Source organism: Panthera onca, chromosome X, assembly GCF_046562875.1.
Source record: "Panthera onca isolate mPanOnc1 chromosome X, mPanOnc1 haplotype 2, whole genome shotgun sequence".
Lineage (NCBI taxonomy): Eukaryota > Metazoa > Chordata > Mammalia > Carnivora > Felidae > Panthera > Panthera onca.
Genome location: NC_138357.1, coordinates 60,351,942 through 60,372,085, shown reverse-complemented (window position 1 = coordinate 60,372,085; position 20,144 = coordinate 60,351,942). Strand labels below are relative to the sequence as shown.

The 20,144-nt window shown below is 35.2% G+C and overlaps 1 protein-coding gene across 6 annotated transcripts in view; it reads left to right on the top strand.

The window, feature by feature from the left end:
- Window positions 1-807: 807 nt before the first annotated feature.
- The window catches only part of CYLC1 (cylicin 1), a 76,984-nt gene continuing 57,647 nt past the window's right edge, over window positions 808-20,144 (top strand). For 2 of the 6 annotated variants that reach the window (XM_081792552.1, XM_081792551.1), the window contains exons 1-2: window positions 861-889; window positions 8,012-8,075. Coding sequence is in view for 1 of the 6 variants with exons in the window: in XM_081792548.1 (XP_081648674.1) it covers window positions 873-889 (17 nt within the window). In the remaining 5 variants the exon portion in view is untranslated. Of the gene's footprint in view, window positions 890-4,487; window positions 4,564-8,011; window positions 8,076-20,144 lie in introns of those variants that run through there. The other 4 variants (XM_081792549.1, XM_081792548.1, XM_081792553.1 and 1 more) reach the window with 3 other exon arrangements.

Below are 20,144 nucleotides of genomic sequence, written 5' to 3'. Positions count from 1 at the left end.
ATTCAATGACAAAAATGTAGCCAAAAATGAAAATAACTAATCAACTGCTTCTCTTCCTGGGACCAAAAAGATACTCACTTTTTGTTTTCTAGATCACATAAAAGACATCTTTTTTCTGTATGCATCCTTACCTACCACATGACTTTCCTTTATATAATGTAAAGTTCATATTTTGCAAATTTCCTGCCAAGTAGCATTTGATAACTGGTTCTAATATAACTTTGTACATAACAACAATTGTTTTTAGATTTGGGGAGAAAAAAAGTGTTTCAGAGTTCTTGGTACTATTTTAATAGACATTTCACCTTTGTGTAACTTACACACATAAGATGAAACTATATTCAAGTTATTTTGAAGAAATATCACTGTGAATATAGATAGATAATAGATAGATAGATAGATAGATAGATAGATAGATAATAGATAGTTTTATGGGGGAAAGTCTGAATGTGAAGGAAATGTACAGGATTAAAGTAGTTCTTTAGAGGAATGTTTATATTCTTTTATATTCCTTTTAATCCATATAGCTCCTTCATATGCACATATAGACGTGTATATAGGTCTGTGTGTACACATGTATGTTCAAAACTGGTGTTAAAATAGTCTAATAACAATTAGATGTTTAGCAAACAACAAAATAGAATTAATCAATGAAAACCTGATTGTTCCTGTTCAAGCTGTAAAACATTATGTGTAAACACAGGTACAATTTTACAATAGATTTCAGAGGCATCTATGCACCATAAAATATAATTAATTCTGTCTTTTCCCTTCAACTTCCTGTTATTCACAGTGTCTTTATGATGTCATCACTCAACACTACCAGTTTGAAATTACAATCCTAAAGTCCTGGCAACATATAGGCAGGGGAAATGTCTCTTACAAGATTGTAAGTACTTTGTCTAATACTTTTTAGTATTTTTAATGACTAATATGCTCAACTTAGCAACATATATTTTTAAATGTGAATAATGTTTATTTCATTGTAATTTTATTTATAGATTAATACTTTAAAGAGAGGTATGAAATTTTCAACAATATCTTGGGTTTTTTGCTTTAAGATTTAGCTACTTCAGGCTTTGTCACAAAACAGTTGCATGGCCTTAACCATTTTGTGTGTGTGTGCATGTGTGTACTCACAATCACATCTTATTTTGAGACAGGAAGTAATTAATGTGTGTGAAGGTACTTAAAATGTAAAGCATGATATAATGTAGTAAGACTTTATTATACAACTTTGGTATACTTAATTTTCTGTAAAAAGAAAGTTAGATCATCCTTTTGCTCTGCTAAAAAGGAAGACAGTATTATTTCCAAGAAAATAAAGTTTAGTGAGTTGACTTTTAAAAAGAGTCATTAAGTGGATGATGAAATATTAACATGGATTTAACAGTATTTCTGCAGGTTTTAGTTGGCCACATCTTTCAATGTTGGTCTTTATTTTAAAAGTTTACATCTCCACAAGAATATTGCTGAAATAATACAAAAATTAGGATAATATAGACCATATTGACTTGGAACTACCAGCTAATAGCGATGTGTATTATGTTGAATCATATGAGATTGTTAATATTCAACCATTTTTACCTACAAAAATGGGAATTTCTTAAGATACAATCATATAAAAAGCTCATAAAGCTCAATAAGAAAGGTACAATTAAGGTGGCATAAAAATAGTTGAAGGCTATGAACAGATATTTTATAAAAAAAGAAATGTGAATGACCAGTAAACATATGAAAAAGTGCACAACCTCATTTATAAAAAGAACATTTAGAAAATCTTTGACTCAGAAATTCAAACTCTAAAAAACTTAAAGAGATTTTCCCTTTTTAAATGACACATTTTTATGATGCTTGGATGTTTTTCAATGAGTTTGTATTACTTTTAAAATCAGAAATTTCAATACAGTGTGAAAGAAAGGAAAAGAATGGTTTGATCTAGAAATTAAAATTGAGCTCCTAGTGATTTTGGAGAGGTATCTCTAGTTTTATCCTGCCTACATATGATCTTTCCTCTTACATCACAAAGGCTTCTGGATTATGTCACCATTGGGCATTATCTCTGAAACACACTGTCATCAGCAAAATCCTCTATACCCTCCTCTGCCTCATATCTGAATGATATCTCCACTTTATTGCTCTCCGAAACTCGGCTGTTTCTCAAATACATTGTTTTTCTTGGGGCCCTCTTGAGTGGATATTTTCCTTCCCATGTCCCCTCCTGCCACTGGAACCAGAGATGCTATAGATGTACATTTGGTTCCTCAATGGCATTTCCAACTCATTCTACTTCTCTACTCCCTAAAAATAGCCAGCTTTGAATCTCATATCATCAGATTTATATCACCTGCTATGTTTCCTTGTTGTATTCATCGACTAACTCCCAGGTCATTCCCTTTATTTTGCCATGGTTCTCTGTCTGGTCCACTGCCATTCCCTCTTTATTTAATCCCTGGTGATTTTGATACATAGATAATCATTCCCATATCCTAATATCTCATTTTTTTTACTTCATTTTCTCAAAGTATCTTGCCTTCCATCTTATTTCAGTTGCTCATTTCTATTCATATCCCTCCAAAATCTCAATTTCAATTATTCTCCAAACACTACTTCAGGCACCTCTAATACGCACACTCCAACAATTCACCTACCCCTATAAGACCTACTATTGATTTTACCAACTTTGAACTACTGCTCATTAATCCTTTCCCAATGGCTTTACTTATGTTCTTACTCATTATAGATTCTTACCTATCTTAGGTTCCTATAGGCTCATAGTGAACCAAAACAAATAATTTCATGCATAAATATTCAATTCCCTTTATCCATTTTCATTTTGATGTCTCTTAGACAAAACCCTAGTTATAGATATATCCAACTCCCCCATCACTTCTCAGTGGTACCTTTTTGCAAGCTGAATGTAGTTGAGGAAAATCATGTAACCATGATAATTGGCTTCAACTTAATTTATAATATCATACTGCAAGTGGGCCATTAATGTTACCTGGCAATGGTATTAAACTTCTCTCATCTGTTCAAGTCTCTCCTTTAAGATGACTATTTCTTACATTTTTTCTGTTAAATTTATAATATATTTTTCCACTCCACTCTCACATAATAGAGATAAATAGGATAAATTTTCACCATAGTCACAACTAAATATACTAATCTATATGTATTTTACAACCTTTTTTTTTCCCTGACTTTTCTCCTATTATAGTAGATACTCTCTTCTTGCTCATATCTAAATATAACTTAAGGTATATTAGTTTCCTAGGGCTGCTTAAGCAAATTACCACAGATCAGCTGGCTTAAAACATTAGAAGTTTATTTTCTCAAATTTCTGTGAGCTAAAAGTCCAAAATAAAAATGTCAGCAATATGGTCTCCTTGCCAAGGCTCTGAGGAAGAATCTGTCCGATGACTCTCTTCTAGCTTCTGGCAGTTTCTAGCAATCATTGACATTCCTTGGATTGTAGATCCATCACCCCAGTCATTGCTTCCATCATAGCTCACATGGCACACTCTCCCTGTGTGTGTCTGTGTCCAAATCTCCTTCTTCTCATAAGAACACCGGTCATTGTAATTAGGGTCCACCCTAATCCAGTATGACCTCATCTAAACTTGATTACATCTACAGAGACCCTGTTTCCAAATAAGGCCAAGTTAACAGGTACCCAGTGATTGGACATGAGTGTGTCTTTATGTGGGACACAATTCAACTCATAACACTGAGCATTGGATTTCCTTCACTACGTAAGAATATGGCTCCTATATTTAACTTATTTTCTGTAGCCTCGTTATTTTTATTTTTTCTATAGATTTATTGAAACAATTGAAATATAACTGTGTATGTTTGAGACGTACAATGTTATTATTTGATGCTCACGTGCATGGCAAAATTATGACTATGGTACGGTTATTTAACACCTCCATCACGTCATGTAATTACCATTTTTTTTTGTGGTGAGAACATTTGAGGTCTACTCTCTTACCAGATTTCAAGTATATAACGCAGCAGTGTTAACTATAGTCACCATATTATGCATTAGATCCTCACAACATATTCATCTTATAAATGGAAGTTTGTACCCTTTGACAACATCTGTTTCTGTGGAAAGAACATGTCTTCTTTGAAAAATGCCTATTCACATCCTTTTTCCATTTTTTAATCAGTTTACTGTTACTTAAATGTTTTGTATGTTAACCCCATATCAGATAATTGCTTTTCAATATTGATTGTTCATTTGCTGTGCAGAAGCTAAGTTTTATATAGATTCCACATACTTACTTTTGTTTTTGTTGCCTGAACATTTGGTGGCATATCCAAGAAAATCAATGTCAAGGGCATATCAAAGATCTTTCTCCCTATGTTTTTCTTTAGGAGTTGAAAACTTTCAGTTCTTATGTTCAAGTTTTTAAACCATTGCAAGATAATTTTTATGACTTGTGTGTGATAGGGTTCCACTTTTATTCTTTCGCATGTAGATATCCACTTTCCCCAGAATCATTTAGTGAAGAGATGATCCCTTACCTATTGTGTGTTCTTGGTGCCCTCATGAAGGTTAGTTTATCATATATACATGGGTTTACTTCTCTGTTCTTGGTTACATTCCATTGGTCTATGTTTCTGTTTGTATTCCAATACTATACTGTTTTAATTACTATACTTTTTACTATAGTTTGCAATCAGAAAGTGTAATATCTCCAGTATTATTCCTTTCTCAGAACTGTTTTGCCTACTTATAGTCATTTGTGTTTCCACATGAATTTTAGGATTGTTCCCTTTCTGTGGAAAAATTCTCTTAGAATTTTGACCAGGATTGCATTTAATCTATATATGGATTTGGTAGTATTGGCATTTTATCAATATTATTCTACTGATCCATGAACTTGGGATACCTCTCCATTTATTTGTGTCTTCATTTCCTTTCCTCAATATCTGAAAATTTTCAGTGTAAAAATATTTAAATTCCTTGGCTAAAGATGTTTGTAATCATTTTATTTTTTAAACTATTCCAAATTAGATGGCTTACTTTTCCTTTTCTTTTTGTTAAGTTTTTATTTAAGTTCCTGTTATTTAGCATACAGTGTAATATTAGTTTCAGATAAAAAATGTGCTGATTCAACACTTACATTCAACACCTGATGTTCATCACAGGAAGTGCCCTCCTTAATCCCTATCACCAATTTAACCCATCCTCTTCCCCACCTCTGCTCTGGTAACCATCAGCTTGTCTATAATTAAGACTATGTTTCAGGGCACCTGGGTGGCTCAGTTGAGTAAGCTTCCAGCTTTAGCACAGGTCATGATCTTGCAGCTTGTGAGTTCGAGCCCCATGTCAGCCTCTGTTCTGATAGCATAGAGCCTGGAGTCTACTTCAGATTCTGTGTCTCCTTCTCTCTCTGCCCTTCCCCGGCTCATGCTCTGTCTTTCTTTCAAAAATAAAAGTGAAACATTAAAAAAAGAATGTGTTTCTTGGATTGACTCTATTTTTCTTTGCTCATTTGTTTTATTTCTTCAATTCCACATATCAGTGAAAACATACAGTATTTCTCTTTTTCTGATTTATTTTGATTAACATAATACTCGCTAACTCCACCCACATCATTGCAGTGGCAAGACATCTTTTTTATGACTGAATAAGATTCTATTTTGTGTGTGTGTGTGTGTGTGTGTGTGTGTGCAAGTTTTCTACTTCTTACTGTTTCAATTTTGTTAGCTTATATGTTTCTTGGAATTTATCAACTTCTTTCAGGTTGTCTAATTTGTTGACATATAGTTTTTCATAATATTCTCTTACAATTGTTTTATTTCTGTAGTGTTGTCATTTCTCCTCCCTCCTTTGTGAATTTATTTATTTCAGTATTTCTTTTTTTAATGTTTATTTATTTTGAGAGACAGAGAGACAGAGAGTATGAGCAGAGGAGGGGCAGAGAAAAGGGGAGACACATAATCTGAAACAGGATCCAGGCTCAGGTGTCACAACAGAGCCAGACACGGGGCTTGAGCTCACAAGCCGTGAGAACATGACCTTAGCCAAAGTGGAATGCTCAACCACCTGAACCACCCAGGTGCCAAAATCTCTCTTTTTTAAAGTCTGGCTAGAGGTATAACAATTTTATTAATTTTTTCAAAGAACCAGTTTCTTGTTTCATTGGTATTTTCTATTGTTGTTGCTATTGTTGTTATTTTTGTTGTTTTAATTTCTATATAATTTATTTCTCCTCTAATCTTTATTATTTCCTTGATTCTGTTGGCATTAGGCTTTGTTTGTTTTTCTAACACCTTTAGGTTTAAGGTTAGTTTGTCTATTTGATCAATTTATTCTTCTTTTGGTAGGTTGGTATTACTATATTTCCCTCTTAAGACCACTTTTGCTGCATCCCTAAAGTTTTGGACTATCATGTTCTCATTTTAATTTGTTTCCATGTATTTTTTTTAACTTTTTCTTTGATTTCCTGGTTGACCCATTCCTTATTTAGTAGCATGTTGTTTAACCTCTATATATTTGTGGCTGGTTTAGTGATCACAAATTCCTTTAGTAGTTTTTTTGTCTGAGAAATTCTTTATCTCTCTTTCTATTCTTTTTTTTTCAACGTTTTTTATTTATTTTTTGGGACAGAGAGAGACAGAGCATGAACGGGGGAGGGGCAGAGAGAGAGGGAGACACAGAATCGGAAACAGGCTCCAGGCTCCGAGCCATCAGCCCAGAGCCTGACGCGGGGCTCGAACTCACAGACCACGAGATCGTGACCTGGCTGAAGTCGGACGCTTAACGGACTGCGCCACCCAGGCGCCCCTCTCTTTCTATTCTTAATGATAGCCTTGCTGTATGAATATTCTTGGCTTTAGATTTTTCCCATTTAGCTTTTGATTTTTTTAATGTTTATTCATTTTTGGGAGAGAGAGAGAGAGAGAGAGAGAGAAAGCATGAGCGGGGGATGGACAGAGAGTGAGGTAGACACAGAATCTGAAGAAGGCTCCAGACACTGAGCTGTCAGCATAGAGCCTGATGCGGGGCTTGTATCCACAGAACACAAGATCATAACCTGAGCTGAAGTTGGACACTCAATTGATTGAGCCACTGAAACACTGCTCCCATTTAGTATTTTAAATATAACATGCCATTCCCTTCTGACTTGCCATGTCTCTGTTGAGAAATCTCCAGCTAGATTAATGGGTATTACCTTGTATGATAAGGACTTTTTTTTTTTATCTTGATGTTTTATAATTTTTACCACTATCTTTTGCAAATTTAATTTCAATATGTCTTGGTGTTGGACTCCTTTTGTTGATTTTAATGGAGTTCTCTGTGCCTCCTGGATCTGGATGACTGTTTCTTTATCAAGATTAGGGACATTTTCAACTATGATTTCTTCAAATAAATTTTCTGCCCTCTTTTCTATCTGTGCTTCTTCTGGAACTCCCATAATACAAATGTTATTACACTTGATTGAGTTCCCTAAGTCTATTATTGTGTTGCATAGTTGTTCTTTGTGTACTTTTTTCAGCTTCCGTATTTTCCATTATTTTGTCTTCTAGGTCACTAATTTATTCCTCTGCTTCTTCCATTCTGGTATTCATTGCATCAAGCCTGTTTCTGATCTCATTTATTTCATTCTTCATCTATGATTGATTCTTTTTTAACTCTTTTATATCTGTGGTAAAAAGTTTCCTGATGTACTTTATTCTTTTCTAAAGCACAGTATCTCTATGATTGTTGCTTTAGATTCTCCTTCAGACATGTTACTTATATCTGTTTCACTTAGATCTCTGGGTTATAGTGTTATGGTGTTCCTTCATTTGGGATAAATTCCTCTGTCTTTGAATTTTATCTGCCACTTCCTTTTTCTCTGTGTTATAAAATCCAGTTATGTTTCCTGCTTCTAAAATAATGGCTTTATGATGAAGAGGTCATATAGTGTCCAGGGCCTGGTGCTTCAAGTAGTGTCTCTGGTGAGTGTTGTGTGTGCTCTTGCTACTGTATTTTGTCTGCTCTCTACTTCAGGCCAGTTTTCTGCAGAAGATTTACTTGCCTGCTGTGGGCGGTGTTGGTCCTTGGACTAAATGTGGTAAGTTTTAACAAGACCAATGTTCTGGTCTGCGTGTGAAATGAGACCTGATACTACTTTCGCTAGAATTGAAGCCCTGAAGAACTCTGGTTGGGAGACATGGTATGTGTGGGGGTTTCTCCTAATCTTCGGGTGGAGGGGTCCATTGCACTGTAACTGAGGCTAACTTACCTGAGATGGGCATTTCCAACAGAGTACAGGGGGTGGGCTTGGTGTAAGCAAGTATCTAGCAGGTGTTGGTGCTGAGCCTTTTCCCATAGTTAGCTCTGTGCTCATGCTGAGGGGCAGGGAAGGGAAAGGCACCAGCTAGTTCCTTTATTCCTGGGGAGGCTTCCCCTGAATGTTGCCTATCACAGAAGGGCTCTGAGAAGAATGAATAATGGCCCTCCTGTGTGTGCCATGTGTCTTTCAAATCCTTGTTTCCATGTTGTCTGCCTCCAGGCTTTTTGCCTGCCTTCTCTCCAGGAACACCACAGTGCTCTCCATGCTCGATCCCAGAAAAGATTGGTGAATTTTCAAACTCCTAAGTTTAGAGACATGTTGTGAGCAATGCCTTGTGCTACTAATCTTATTTTAATATTATATTTATTTATTTTTTCTTCTGTTTTCTTTTTTTCATTTTCTTTTTTTTTTTTAATTTACATCCAAATTAGTTAGCATATAGTGCAACAATGATTTCGGAAGTAGATTCCTTAATACCCCTTACCCATTTAGCCCATCCCTTCTCCCAAAACCCCTCCCATAATGCTCAGTTTGTTCTCCATATTTATGACTCTCTTCTGTTTTGTCCCCCTGCCTCTTTTCATATGATTTTTGTTTCCCTTCCCTTATGTTCATCTGCTTTGTCTCTTAAAGTCCTCATATGAGTGAAATCATATGATTTCTGTCTTTCTCTGACTAATTTCACTTAGCTTAATACCTCCAGTTCCATCCACATAGTTGCAAATGGCAAGACTTCATTCTTTTTAATTGAAGTAATACTTCATGTCTATATATACCACATCTTTTTGATCCATTCATCCATCGATGGACATTTGCGCTGTTTCCATACTTTGGCTATTGTTGATAGTGCTGCTATAAACATTGGGGAGCATGTGCCCCTTAAAAACAGCACAACTGTAACCATTGGATAAATGCCTATTAGTGCAATTGCTGGGTCATAGGATTGTTCTATTTTTAGTTTTTTGAGGAACCTCCATACTGTTTTCCAGAGTGGCTGCACCAGCTTGCATTCCCACCAACAATGCAAAAGAGATCCTCTTTCTCCACATCCTTGCCAACATCTGTTGTTGCCTGACTTATTAATGTTAGCCATTCTGACAGGTGTAAGGTGGTCTCTCATAGTGGTTTTGATTTGTATTTCCCTGATGATGAGTGATGTTGAGCATTTTTTCATGCGTCGGTTGGACATCTGGATGTCTTCTTTGGAGAAGTGTCTATTCATGTCTTTTGCCCATTTCTTCACTGGATTATTTGGTTTTTGGGGGTTGAGTTTGATCAGTTCTTTATAGATTTTGGATACTAACCATTTATCTGATATGTCATGTGCAAATATCTTCTCCCATTCTGTCTGTTGCCTTTTAGTTTTGCTGATTGTTTCCTTTGTTGTGCAGAAGTTTTATTTTGATGAGGTCCCAGTAGTTCATTTTTTATTTTGTTTCCCTTGCATCTGGAGACATGTTGAATAAGAATTTGCTGTAGGCAAGATCAAAGAGGTTTTTGCCTGCTTTCTCCTAGAGGATTTTTATGGCTTCCTGTCTTACATTGAGGTCTTTCATCCATTTTGAGTTTATTTTTGTGTATGGTGTAAGAAAGTGGTCCAGGTTCATTCTTCTGCATGTTGCTGTCCAGTTCTCCCAGCACCATTTGTTACAGAGACTGTCTTTTTTCCATTGGATATTCTTTCCTGCTTTGTCAAAGATTAGTTGGCCATACGTTTGTGGGTCCATTTCTGGGTTCTCTATTCTGTTCCATTGATCTGAGTGTCTGTTTTTGCACCAGTACCATATTGTCTTGAAGATTACAGCATTGTAGTATAGCTTGAAGTCTGGGATTGTGATGCCTCCTGTTTTGGTTTTCTTTTTAAAGATTGCTTTGGTTATTCGGGGTCTTTTCTGGTTCCATACAAATTTCAGGATTATTTGTTCTAGCTCTGTGAAGAATTCTCGTGTTATTTAGATAGGGATTGCGTTAAATATGTAGATTGCTTTGGGTAGTGTTGACATTTTAACAATATTTGTTCTTCCTATTATGGAGCATGGAATCTTTTCCTTTTTTTGCGTCTTCTTCAGTTTGTTTCATCGTCTTTCTATAGTTTTCTCTGTATAGATTTTTCACCTCTTTGGTTAGATTTTTTCCTAGGTATTTTATGTTTTTTTAATGCAACTGTAAATGGGATCAATTGCTTGATTTCACTTTCTGTCACTTCAGTGTTGGCGTATAGGAATGGAACTGATTTCTGTGTGTTAGTTCTATATCCTCAACTTGCTGAATTCATGAATCAATTCTAGCAGTTTTTTGTGGAATCTTTTGGGTTTTCCACATAGAGTATCATGTCATCTGCGAAAAGTGAAAGTTTGACCTCTTCCTGGCTGATTTGGATGCCTTTTATTTCCTTGTATCTTCTGACTGCAGAGGCTAAGACTTCCAATACTTTGTTGAATAACAGTGGCGAGAGTGGACATCCCTGTCTTGTTCCTGATATTAGGGGCAAAGCTCTCAGTTTTTCCCCAGGGAGGATGATATTAGTGTTGAGACTTTCATGTATGGCTTTTGTCATCTCGAGGTATGCTCCTTCTATCCCTACTTTGTTGAGGGTTTGTATCAAGAAAGGATGCTGTATTTTGTCAAATGCTTTCTCTGCATGTATTGAGAGGATCATATGGTTCTTGTCCTTTCTTTTATTGATGTGATGAATCACGTTAATTGTTTTGAAGATATGAAACAGCATTGCAACCCAGGTATAAATCCCACTTGGTCGTGGTGAATAATTTGTTTAATACATTGTTGGAGCCAGTTGGCTAATATCTTGTTGAGGATTTTTGCATCCATGTTCATCAGGGAAATTAGTCTATGGTTCTCCTTTTTAGTAGGGTCTCTGTCTGGATTTGAAACCAAGGTAATGCTGGCTTCATAGAAAGAAGTTTTCCTTCCATTTATATTTTTTGGAACACCTTCAAGAGAAAAGCGTTAACCCTTCCTTCAATGTTTGGTAGAATTCCCCTGGAAAGCAACCTGGCCTTGGACTCTTGTATTTTGGAAGATTTTTGATTACTAATTCAATTTCCTTACTGGTTATGCATCTGTTCAGATTTTCTATTTCTTCCTGTTTCAGTTGTGATAGTGTATATGTTTCTAGGAATTTGTCTATTTCTTTCAGATTGACCATTTCATTGTCATATAACTGCTCATAATATTTTCTTATTATTGTTTGTATCTCTGCTGTGTTGGTTGTGATCTCTCCTCTTTCATTCTTGATTTTGTTTATTTGGGTCCTTTCCTTTTTCTTTTTGATCCAACTGGCGAGTGGTTTATCAATTTTGTTAATCCTTTGAAAGAACCAGCTTCTGGTTTCATTAACCTGTTCTCCTGTTTTTTCTTTGGTTTCAATAGCATTAATTTCTGCTCTAACCTTTATTATTTCCTGTCTTCTTCTGGTTTTTGGTTTTATTTGCTGTTCTTTTTTCTAGCTCTTTAAGGCATAAGGTTAGGTTGTGTATCTGAGACCTTTCTTCCTTCTTTAGGAAGGCCTGGATTGCTATACTCATTTCTCTTATGACGGCGTTTGCTGTGTCCCAGAGGTTTTGGGTTGTGGTGTTATCATTTTCATTGACTTCCATGTACTTTTTAATTTCCTCTTTAACTGCTTGGTTAGCCCATTCATTCTTTAGTAGGATGTTCTTCAGTCTCCAAGTATTTGTTCCTTTCCAAATTTTGTCTTGTGGTTGATTTCGAGTTTCATAACGTTGTGGTTTGAAAATATGCACAGTATGATCTTGACCTTTTGTACTTACTCAGGGTTGATATGTGTCCCAGTATATGGTCTATTCTGGAGAGCGTTCCATGTGTACTGGAGAAGAAACTATATTCTGCTGTTTTAGAAAGAAATTTTCTGAATATATCTGTCAAATCCATCTGGTCCAGTGTGTCATTCAAAGCCATTGTTTCCTTGTTGATTTTTTGATTAGATGATCTGTCCATTGTTGTGAGTGGGGTGTTGAAGTCTCCTACTATTATGGTATTACTATTGATGAGTTTCTTTATGTTTGAGATTAATTGATTTATATATTTGGGTGATGCCATATTTTTTGCATAAATGTTTACAATTGTTTGGTCTTCTTGGTCGATAAACCCCTTAAAGATGATATAATGCCCTTCTGCATCTCTTGATATAGTCTTTATTTTAAAGTCTAGATTGTCTGATATAAGTATGGCTACTCTGGCTTTCTTTTGTTGACCATTACATCATAGATGGTTCTCCATCCCTTTACTTTCAATCTGAAGGCGTCTTTAAGTCCAAAGTGGGTCTCATGTAAACAGCATATAGATGGATCTTGTTTTCCTATCCATTCTGTTACCCTATGTCTTTTGATTGGAGCATTGAGTCCATTGATGTTTAGAATGAGTACTGAAATATATGAATTTATTGCCATTATGATGCCTGTAGAGTTGGAGCTTCTGGTGGTGTTCTCTGGTTCTTTCTAATCTTTGTTATATATAGTATATATATACATATATATACATACATATATATACATATATATATATATAGTATATATATATATATATGTATATATATATATATGTATACATATATACATATGTATATATACATATATAGTATATATAGTATATATATATATAGTATATATATATATACTATATGTATATATATGTATATATGTATATATGTATATATATATGTATATATATACTATATATATATATTTAGTATATATATACATATATATATATATATTTCATCTTCTCACCCCTCAGAGAGTCCCCCTTAAAATTTATCACAGGGTTGTTTTAGTGGTCATTAATTCCTTTAATTTTTGTTTCTCTGGGAAACTTTTTATCTCTCCTTCTATTTTGAATGACAGCCTTACTGGATAAAGAATTCTTGGCTGCATATTTTTCCTGGTTCAGCACATTGAATATATCCTGCCATTCCTTTCTGGCCTGCCAAGTTTCTGTGGATAGGTCTGCTGCAAACCTGATCTGTCTTCAATTGTATGTTAGGGACTTTTTTTCCCTTGATGCTTTCATGATTCTCTCCTTACCTATTTTGTGAATTTGACTATCATATGCCTTGTTGATGGTCAGTTTTTGTGAAATCTAATGTGTGTCCTCTGTGCTTCCTGGATTTTGATGTCTGTGTCTTTCCCCAGGTTAGGAAAGTTTTCTGTTATGATTTGTTCACATAACCCTTATACACCTATTCCTCTCTCTTCCTCTTCTGGGACCCCTATGATGCTGATGTTGTTCCTTTTTAATGAGTCACTTATTTCTCTTATTCTTAAATCGTGCTCTTTTGCCTTAATCTCCCTTTTTTCTGCTTCATTATTCTCTATAATTTTGTCCTCTATATCGCCGATGCTCTGATCTGCCTCATCCTACCATGCCACCACGGCATCCATCCATGATTGCAGCTCAGTTATAGCATTTTGTATTTCATCCTGACTGGTTTCTACTACTTTTATATTCACAGAAAGGGATTCAAATCTATTTTTGACTCCAGCTAGTATTCTTATCATTGTGATTCTTAATTCTGGTTCAGGCATTGTGCTTGTATCTTTGTTGGTTAAATCCCTGGCTGCCATTTTTTGTTCTTTTTCTTTGGGGTGAATTACTTCTTTTTGTCAGTATGAAGGGATTAAAGGAATTAATGAGGTAAAAAAATTAAAAACAATTAAAATGAATAAAATATTAAAATTAAAAAATTAAAACACACCCACACAAAAATCAAATAAATGATGCTAGATCCTAGGTGTGTTTTGGTCTGGATGTTGAAAGTGGTTTTATAGAGTAGAGCAAAAAAGGGGGAAAAAAGGAAATCATTTGAGAATTTGAAAAAACATGAACACACAGAAATAGACTAACATAAAATTATGGAGTTAAAATAGAATTTGAAAAAAAATACATAAAGGTAAAAAAAAATATAGTAAATTAAAAAAATATTTTAACAGAAATTTTAAGGAAAAATGAAGGTTTTCTCTTTCTGTATTCAAGAAAAGAAAAGAAAATGAAAAAGAGAAAAAAGAAAAAGAAAAGAAAGGAAATCGTTTGAAAATTTGAAAAAATGAGCATAAGAGACTGTTAAAAACTGAGAACAAACTGAGGGTTGATGGGGGGTGGGAGGGAGGGCAGGGTGGGAGGGAGGGCAGGGTGGGTGATGGGTATTGAGGAGGGCACCTTTTGGGATGAGCACTGGGTGTTGTATGGAAACCAATTTGACAGTAAATTTCATATATTAAAAAATAAAAAAAAAATAAATAAAAGAAAATTTGAAAAAATGAATACCCCGAAATAGACTAAAATAAAATGATGGAAGTAAAATAGAATTTGAAAAAGAAATTACACAAAAGTAAAAAAATATATAGTACAAAATTAAAGAAAAAATATTTTAATAAAAATTGAAAATAAAAATGATTTTTTTTCTCTTTCTGTATTCAAGAAAAAGAGAAAAAAAAAGAAAGAAAGGAAATTGAGTAGATGGACCTGCTAACAGATTCAAATAGGACTTAAATTACTTCGTTTTCGCCTAGCAGTCAGACTATGAAGCGTTTTATAGTCCATAAACTAAGCATGTGGTGAGACTTCTGTTCTTGAAGACAGAGGTTGGCCCGATTGGGAAGTCTCAGTGCAATGGCTCCGTTCTCCACCAGATGGCGCTGCTAGACTACTGGGATGGAGTGTTGTGGCACTTGTGGGAGTCCTGTGCGCCCAAGCACAGGAGCAGTGAAAATGGTGTCACCCAGCTACCTAGTGTCTAGTATTGGAACTGTGTTCTCCCCAATCAGCAATCATGCACCCATCCTCTGTCTTCAGCTTTCTCCCACTCCCCACTTTTTTACTGTCCGTGACCAAGCCCCCAGGCAGTACCTCTCTCTGGAGTTTTGTCTGAGATGCGGCTGTTTTCCCGGCCCCTTACTTCTGACAGGCTGTGGCTTTGACCCATTCTGCCCCTTTATGGGAGTGTCTCACTGAGCAGTGGCCAAATATTGGCTGCACCCAGGATCGCTTACTGGACCCTGCTGCTAGCAAGGTTCCAGCCCGCCCCAGAAAAAGTTCTCAACATAGTGTAGCAGCAGCTTTTCAGGGATTATGGAAAAATCACAACACACATCTGGCACCAGGCTTCACTCTTGACCTTGTTCCAGCACCAGCGAATGTGGCTGTTTCCTGGGGTCTGCTGGGACCAAGTGGTTTCAACAGTCTCTACCAAATGTCCTTCCAGCAGTGGAACCGCTTTTCCCTATGTGGCCCAAGAACCTCCTGGACCCCACTCTGCTCCTGGGGATTCACCCTTCCCAACAGAGCACTGTCAGTTATCGAGCTGTGGGGTTACAGACTCTGTGCTCCCTTTGTTTACAGTCTTAATACAGTCTTAAACCCTCTCCTTTCTCCTTTCTCCCTTTTTGGTTTAGTCCCTGTGACTATTTCCAATTTTCCACTTTTTCTCCAGCTGCTTTTGGTGAGGGGTGCTTTTCCTGCATTCCCCATCTCCTGTCTCCATCCTCTCTCTGCCCGCCATGGCTTCTCGCTCCCCAAGTTCACCTCTCTGTATTGCGTACCTGCTGAATTTTGTGTTCAGGTTGTGCAGATTGTTTTGTTAATCCTCCAGTCAGTTTTCTAGGTGTGCAGGATTGTTTAGTGTTGGCCTGGTTGTATTTCATGGACATGAGACACAAAAAACTTCCATGATGTTTTGCCATCTTGGCTCCTCTCCTCTCTACACTTGTGCTAGTCTTCTGCAGTAGGTGCCTGTTGCACTGGGACTGAGGCAAACTTGACTGAAAGGGACAGTCTCCTCAGAGCTCATGGTAGTGGGGCTTGGTATAAGCTGATTAAGTAGCCAGTGTCCCTTCTGTGCTGTTTCCCTCAGGTGTCTCTGTGTTTATGCTGGGGAGTTGGGGAGGGAAATGGCACCAGGAAGCTTCTTTGTTCCAGGAGAGGTGTCTCTGTGAAAGTTACCTCTCAAGGGTGTGCTCTGAAAAGAGTGAGTAATCTCTCCCCTGTGTACCCCAGGCTTCAGATCACGGTTTCCCCACCTTCTGCCCCTGAGTTGTTTGCCTGCTTCTCTCAAGAAGCAGGGCAGCACTCTCAGGACTCTATCCCAGCCAAGCTTGCTGATCTTTATAACTGCAGGCTTTTAGCCCCATTGTTTGCAAGAACTCACAACATTGAACCACTCTCATTTTTCAAGCCAAAGTCTTTGTGGAACTGTTCTCCTTGTGCACTGTCCTGTGTGTTCTACTCTCTCTCTCTCTCTCTCTCTCTCTCTCTCTCTCTCTCTCATCCTCTGTTACCACAGTTCCCTCCCCTCAATGGCACCCATGATCCTTTTCTCCTCTAAGCCAAATATCCACACTTTCTACTTTCTTAGACGTGGCTTCTTCTCTCCCTTAGTTGTGGAGTTTGTTCTGTCAGACTTCACGTTGATTTCTAGGGTATCTAGCAAGATTTGATAGTTATCTAATTGTGTTCCTGGGATGAGATGTGCCTTGGGTCCTCCTACTCTGGGGCCATCTTCCCCTCCTTCTCTTAGATTGTTTTCATTATTTTTCAGATATTTTGTTTTTAGTGTATAGAAACGCAACCCACTTCTGTATCTTGATTTTGTATCCTGCAACTTTACTGAATATAGTGATTAGCTTCAATAGTTTTTTTGTGGGATCTCTAGGATTTTTCTCTAAATAAGATCATATGTATGCAAACAAATAATTTTACTTCTGGATTTGGATGTCATTTATTTGTTTATTTGTTTGTTTGTTTGCCTAATTGTTCTCACTAGGACTGCCAGTACTATGTTGGATAGGAGTGGCCAGAGTGGTCACACTTATTTTGTTCCTAATTGTAGAGGAAGACCTTTCAACATTTCATCCGGTAGAACTTAAGATGTGAGTTTATCATATATGGTTTTTATTACATTGAGCTACATTTCCTTAATAGCCAATGTGTTGAGAGTTTTTACATGAAAGGATTTTGTATTTTGTCAAATGCTTATTTCTGCATCTATTGATATGATTATATGATTTTTCTTTTATTCTATTTATTTGTTATATTATATTTACCAATTTGATTTTATTTAACTGTCCTTACATCCAGGAAATAAATCCCAATTCTTCGTGGTGTATAATTATTTTAATATACTGTTAAATTCAGTTTGCTAATATTTTCTTGAGGATTTCTGCATGCATATTAATGAAAGATATTGGCTTGTATTATTTTTTTTAATTTTTACTATCTTTATATGCCTTTGATATCAGGGTAATGCTTGCCTCACAAAATGAGTTTAGTAATGTTGCCACCTCTGAATTTTTGGAAATGTTTCAGAATAATTAGAATAATTCTTTAAATGTTTTCTAAAATTCATCAGCGGAATCATTTGCTACTGGGCGTTTCTTTGTTGGGAGATTTTTTAATTACTCTAGCCTTACTTCTACTATGTGTTAGTCTAGATTCTCTATTTTTTTATGATTGATTCCTGTTTGGTTCTATGTTTCTAATGTCTCTTATTTCATTAATAATATCATTTATTTGAAACTTCCCTCTTTTTCCACTTCATCTAACTAAAGGTATGCCAATTTTATTCTTTCAAAAAACTAATTCTTTGTTTTGTTGACATTTTCTAAAGTTTTCCTAGTCTCTAATTTATTTCTTCTTTGATCTTTATATTTCTTTTCTTCTAACTTTGAACTTTGTTCTTTTTTCTAGTTCTTTCAGATGTCAAGTTAGATTGTTTGAGATCGTTCTTTTTTTCTTAATATAGTTGTTTATCATCTTAATTTTGATTCCTAGAATTGCTTTTGTGGCATCCCATACGTTTTTGTATGTTGTTTCCATATCCATTTGTGTCAAAGTTATTTTTTATTTCCCTTTTCATTTCGTTTTTGATTCATTGGGTGTTTAGGAGTTTCCACATATTTGTAGATTTTCGTTTGCTTCCTGGTTATTGATTTCTAGTTACATACCATTGTGATTGGAAAAGATATTTGATGTGAATTATATTTTCTTACATTTGTGAAGACTTATTTTGTGACTTTTTGTATGATCTATCCTGGAGTTTGCTCCTTGTGTTCTTGAGAGGAATGTGTATCTTGCTGCTATTGGATATGATCTTTTGTATATTTCTTTTAGGCACATTTGGTCTAAAATATAATTTAAATTATTTGGTTCCTTGCTGATTTCATGTCTGGAGGTTTTGTCCATTGTTAAAAGTCCATTGAAGTCCCCTACTATTACTGTATTGTTGTCTGTTTCTCTCTTCAGATCTTTTGGTATTTGCTTGATATCTTCAGGTAACCTAATATTTGTTGCTTATATAATTAACCATCGTTATATACTTTTGGTAAATTTAAACCTTTATCATTATATACTAACCTTTATCTTTCCTTACTGTTTTTGGCTTAAAGTCTATTTATCTGATATAATTATAGTTCTCCCTGATCCCTTTTGGTTTGCACTTGCATGGAATATGTTTTTCAATCACTTCACTTTGAGACTATAGATGTCCTTAAAGCTGAAGTCAGTCTATTATAAGCATAATAGAGTTATGTCTTGTTTTTTAATCCATTCCACCACTTTATGCCTTTGGAGAATTTAATCCATTTTTATTTAGAGTAATTATTTATAGGTAAGGAGTTACAAATATCACCTTATTAATAGTTTTCTGGCTGTTTTTATAGTTTCACTGCTAATTCTCTTGCTTCCTTCCTTTGTGAATTTATCATTTTCCCCAGTAATATGCTTGGATTCCCTTCTATATATCATTTGTGTATCTACTGTGTGATTTTGCTTTGTGTTACTATTGGTCTTAAAGAAAACATCTTAATAAATATAATAGTTCATCGTAAGCTGATAAGTACTTAACTTCGATTAAGTAGTGGTCAATTTACTACTGTATCACAGTATTAAAATATTCTGAATTTGACTATATATGACTTTTACTAATGTGTTAAATATATTAGTATATTTTGTATTAATTAATGTCCTTTAATTTCAGCTTGAATATCCTTTTTCAGCATTTCTTAAAAAAATAGTGATTATTTACTCCCTCAGTTTTTATCTGGAAAATTGTTTTTCTCCCTTATTTCTGAAGGATAACTTTACAGATAGAGTGTTTTTTGTTGGCAAGGTTTTGTTTTTTGTTTTTTGGTTTTTTTCTCTTTCAGATTTTTGAATTTATCATCATACTCTCTCCTTGCTTGCAAGATTTCTGAACTTTGATAACTCTTAGATTCTTTCTTTTTGTTGTATTCCATAAATTGTATCAGCTTTCTTCACTCTTTTTCATTTTTTTTGGTTTTTTTTTCTGACTCAATAATTTAAAAGGTCTGTCTTCTAATGCATATATTCTTTTCTCCTATTCGATCTATACTATTTGATATTTCTCTATTGCATTTTGCATTTCATTCACTGTGTTTTTCAGATCGAGAATTTGTTTTTCCTTTTTTATGTTTTCTATCCTCTTTGTTAAACTATTCAATTTGCTTGTGTATTGTTTTTTTTGTTGTTGTTGAATTTTCTTTCTGTGTTTTTGTAGTTCATTAAGCTTCCTTAAAATAGCTATTTTGAATTATTTATTGGGTAAATCACAAATCTCCATTGGGTTGTGGTTTGTTACTGAAAAATTACTGTAATCCTTTTTTGGTGTAATGTTTCCTTGATGTTTTATGTTCCTTGGAATCTTGCATTTTTGTTTTCATATTTGAAGTAAGAGTCACCTTGTCCATTCCTTACTGACTGACTTCAAAAGAGAAACACCTTCCATCTTCCCTGCTGGGGATCCCGAGGTTCTCTCAGACATTTTATAGATATACATGTTCCATGCTTCTTATGCCT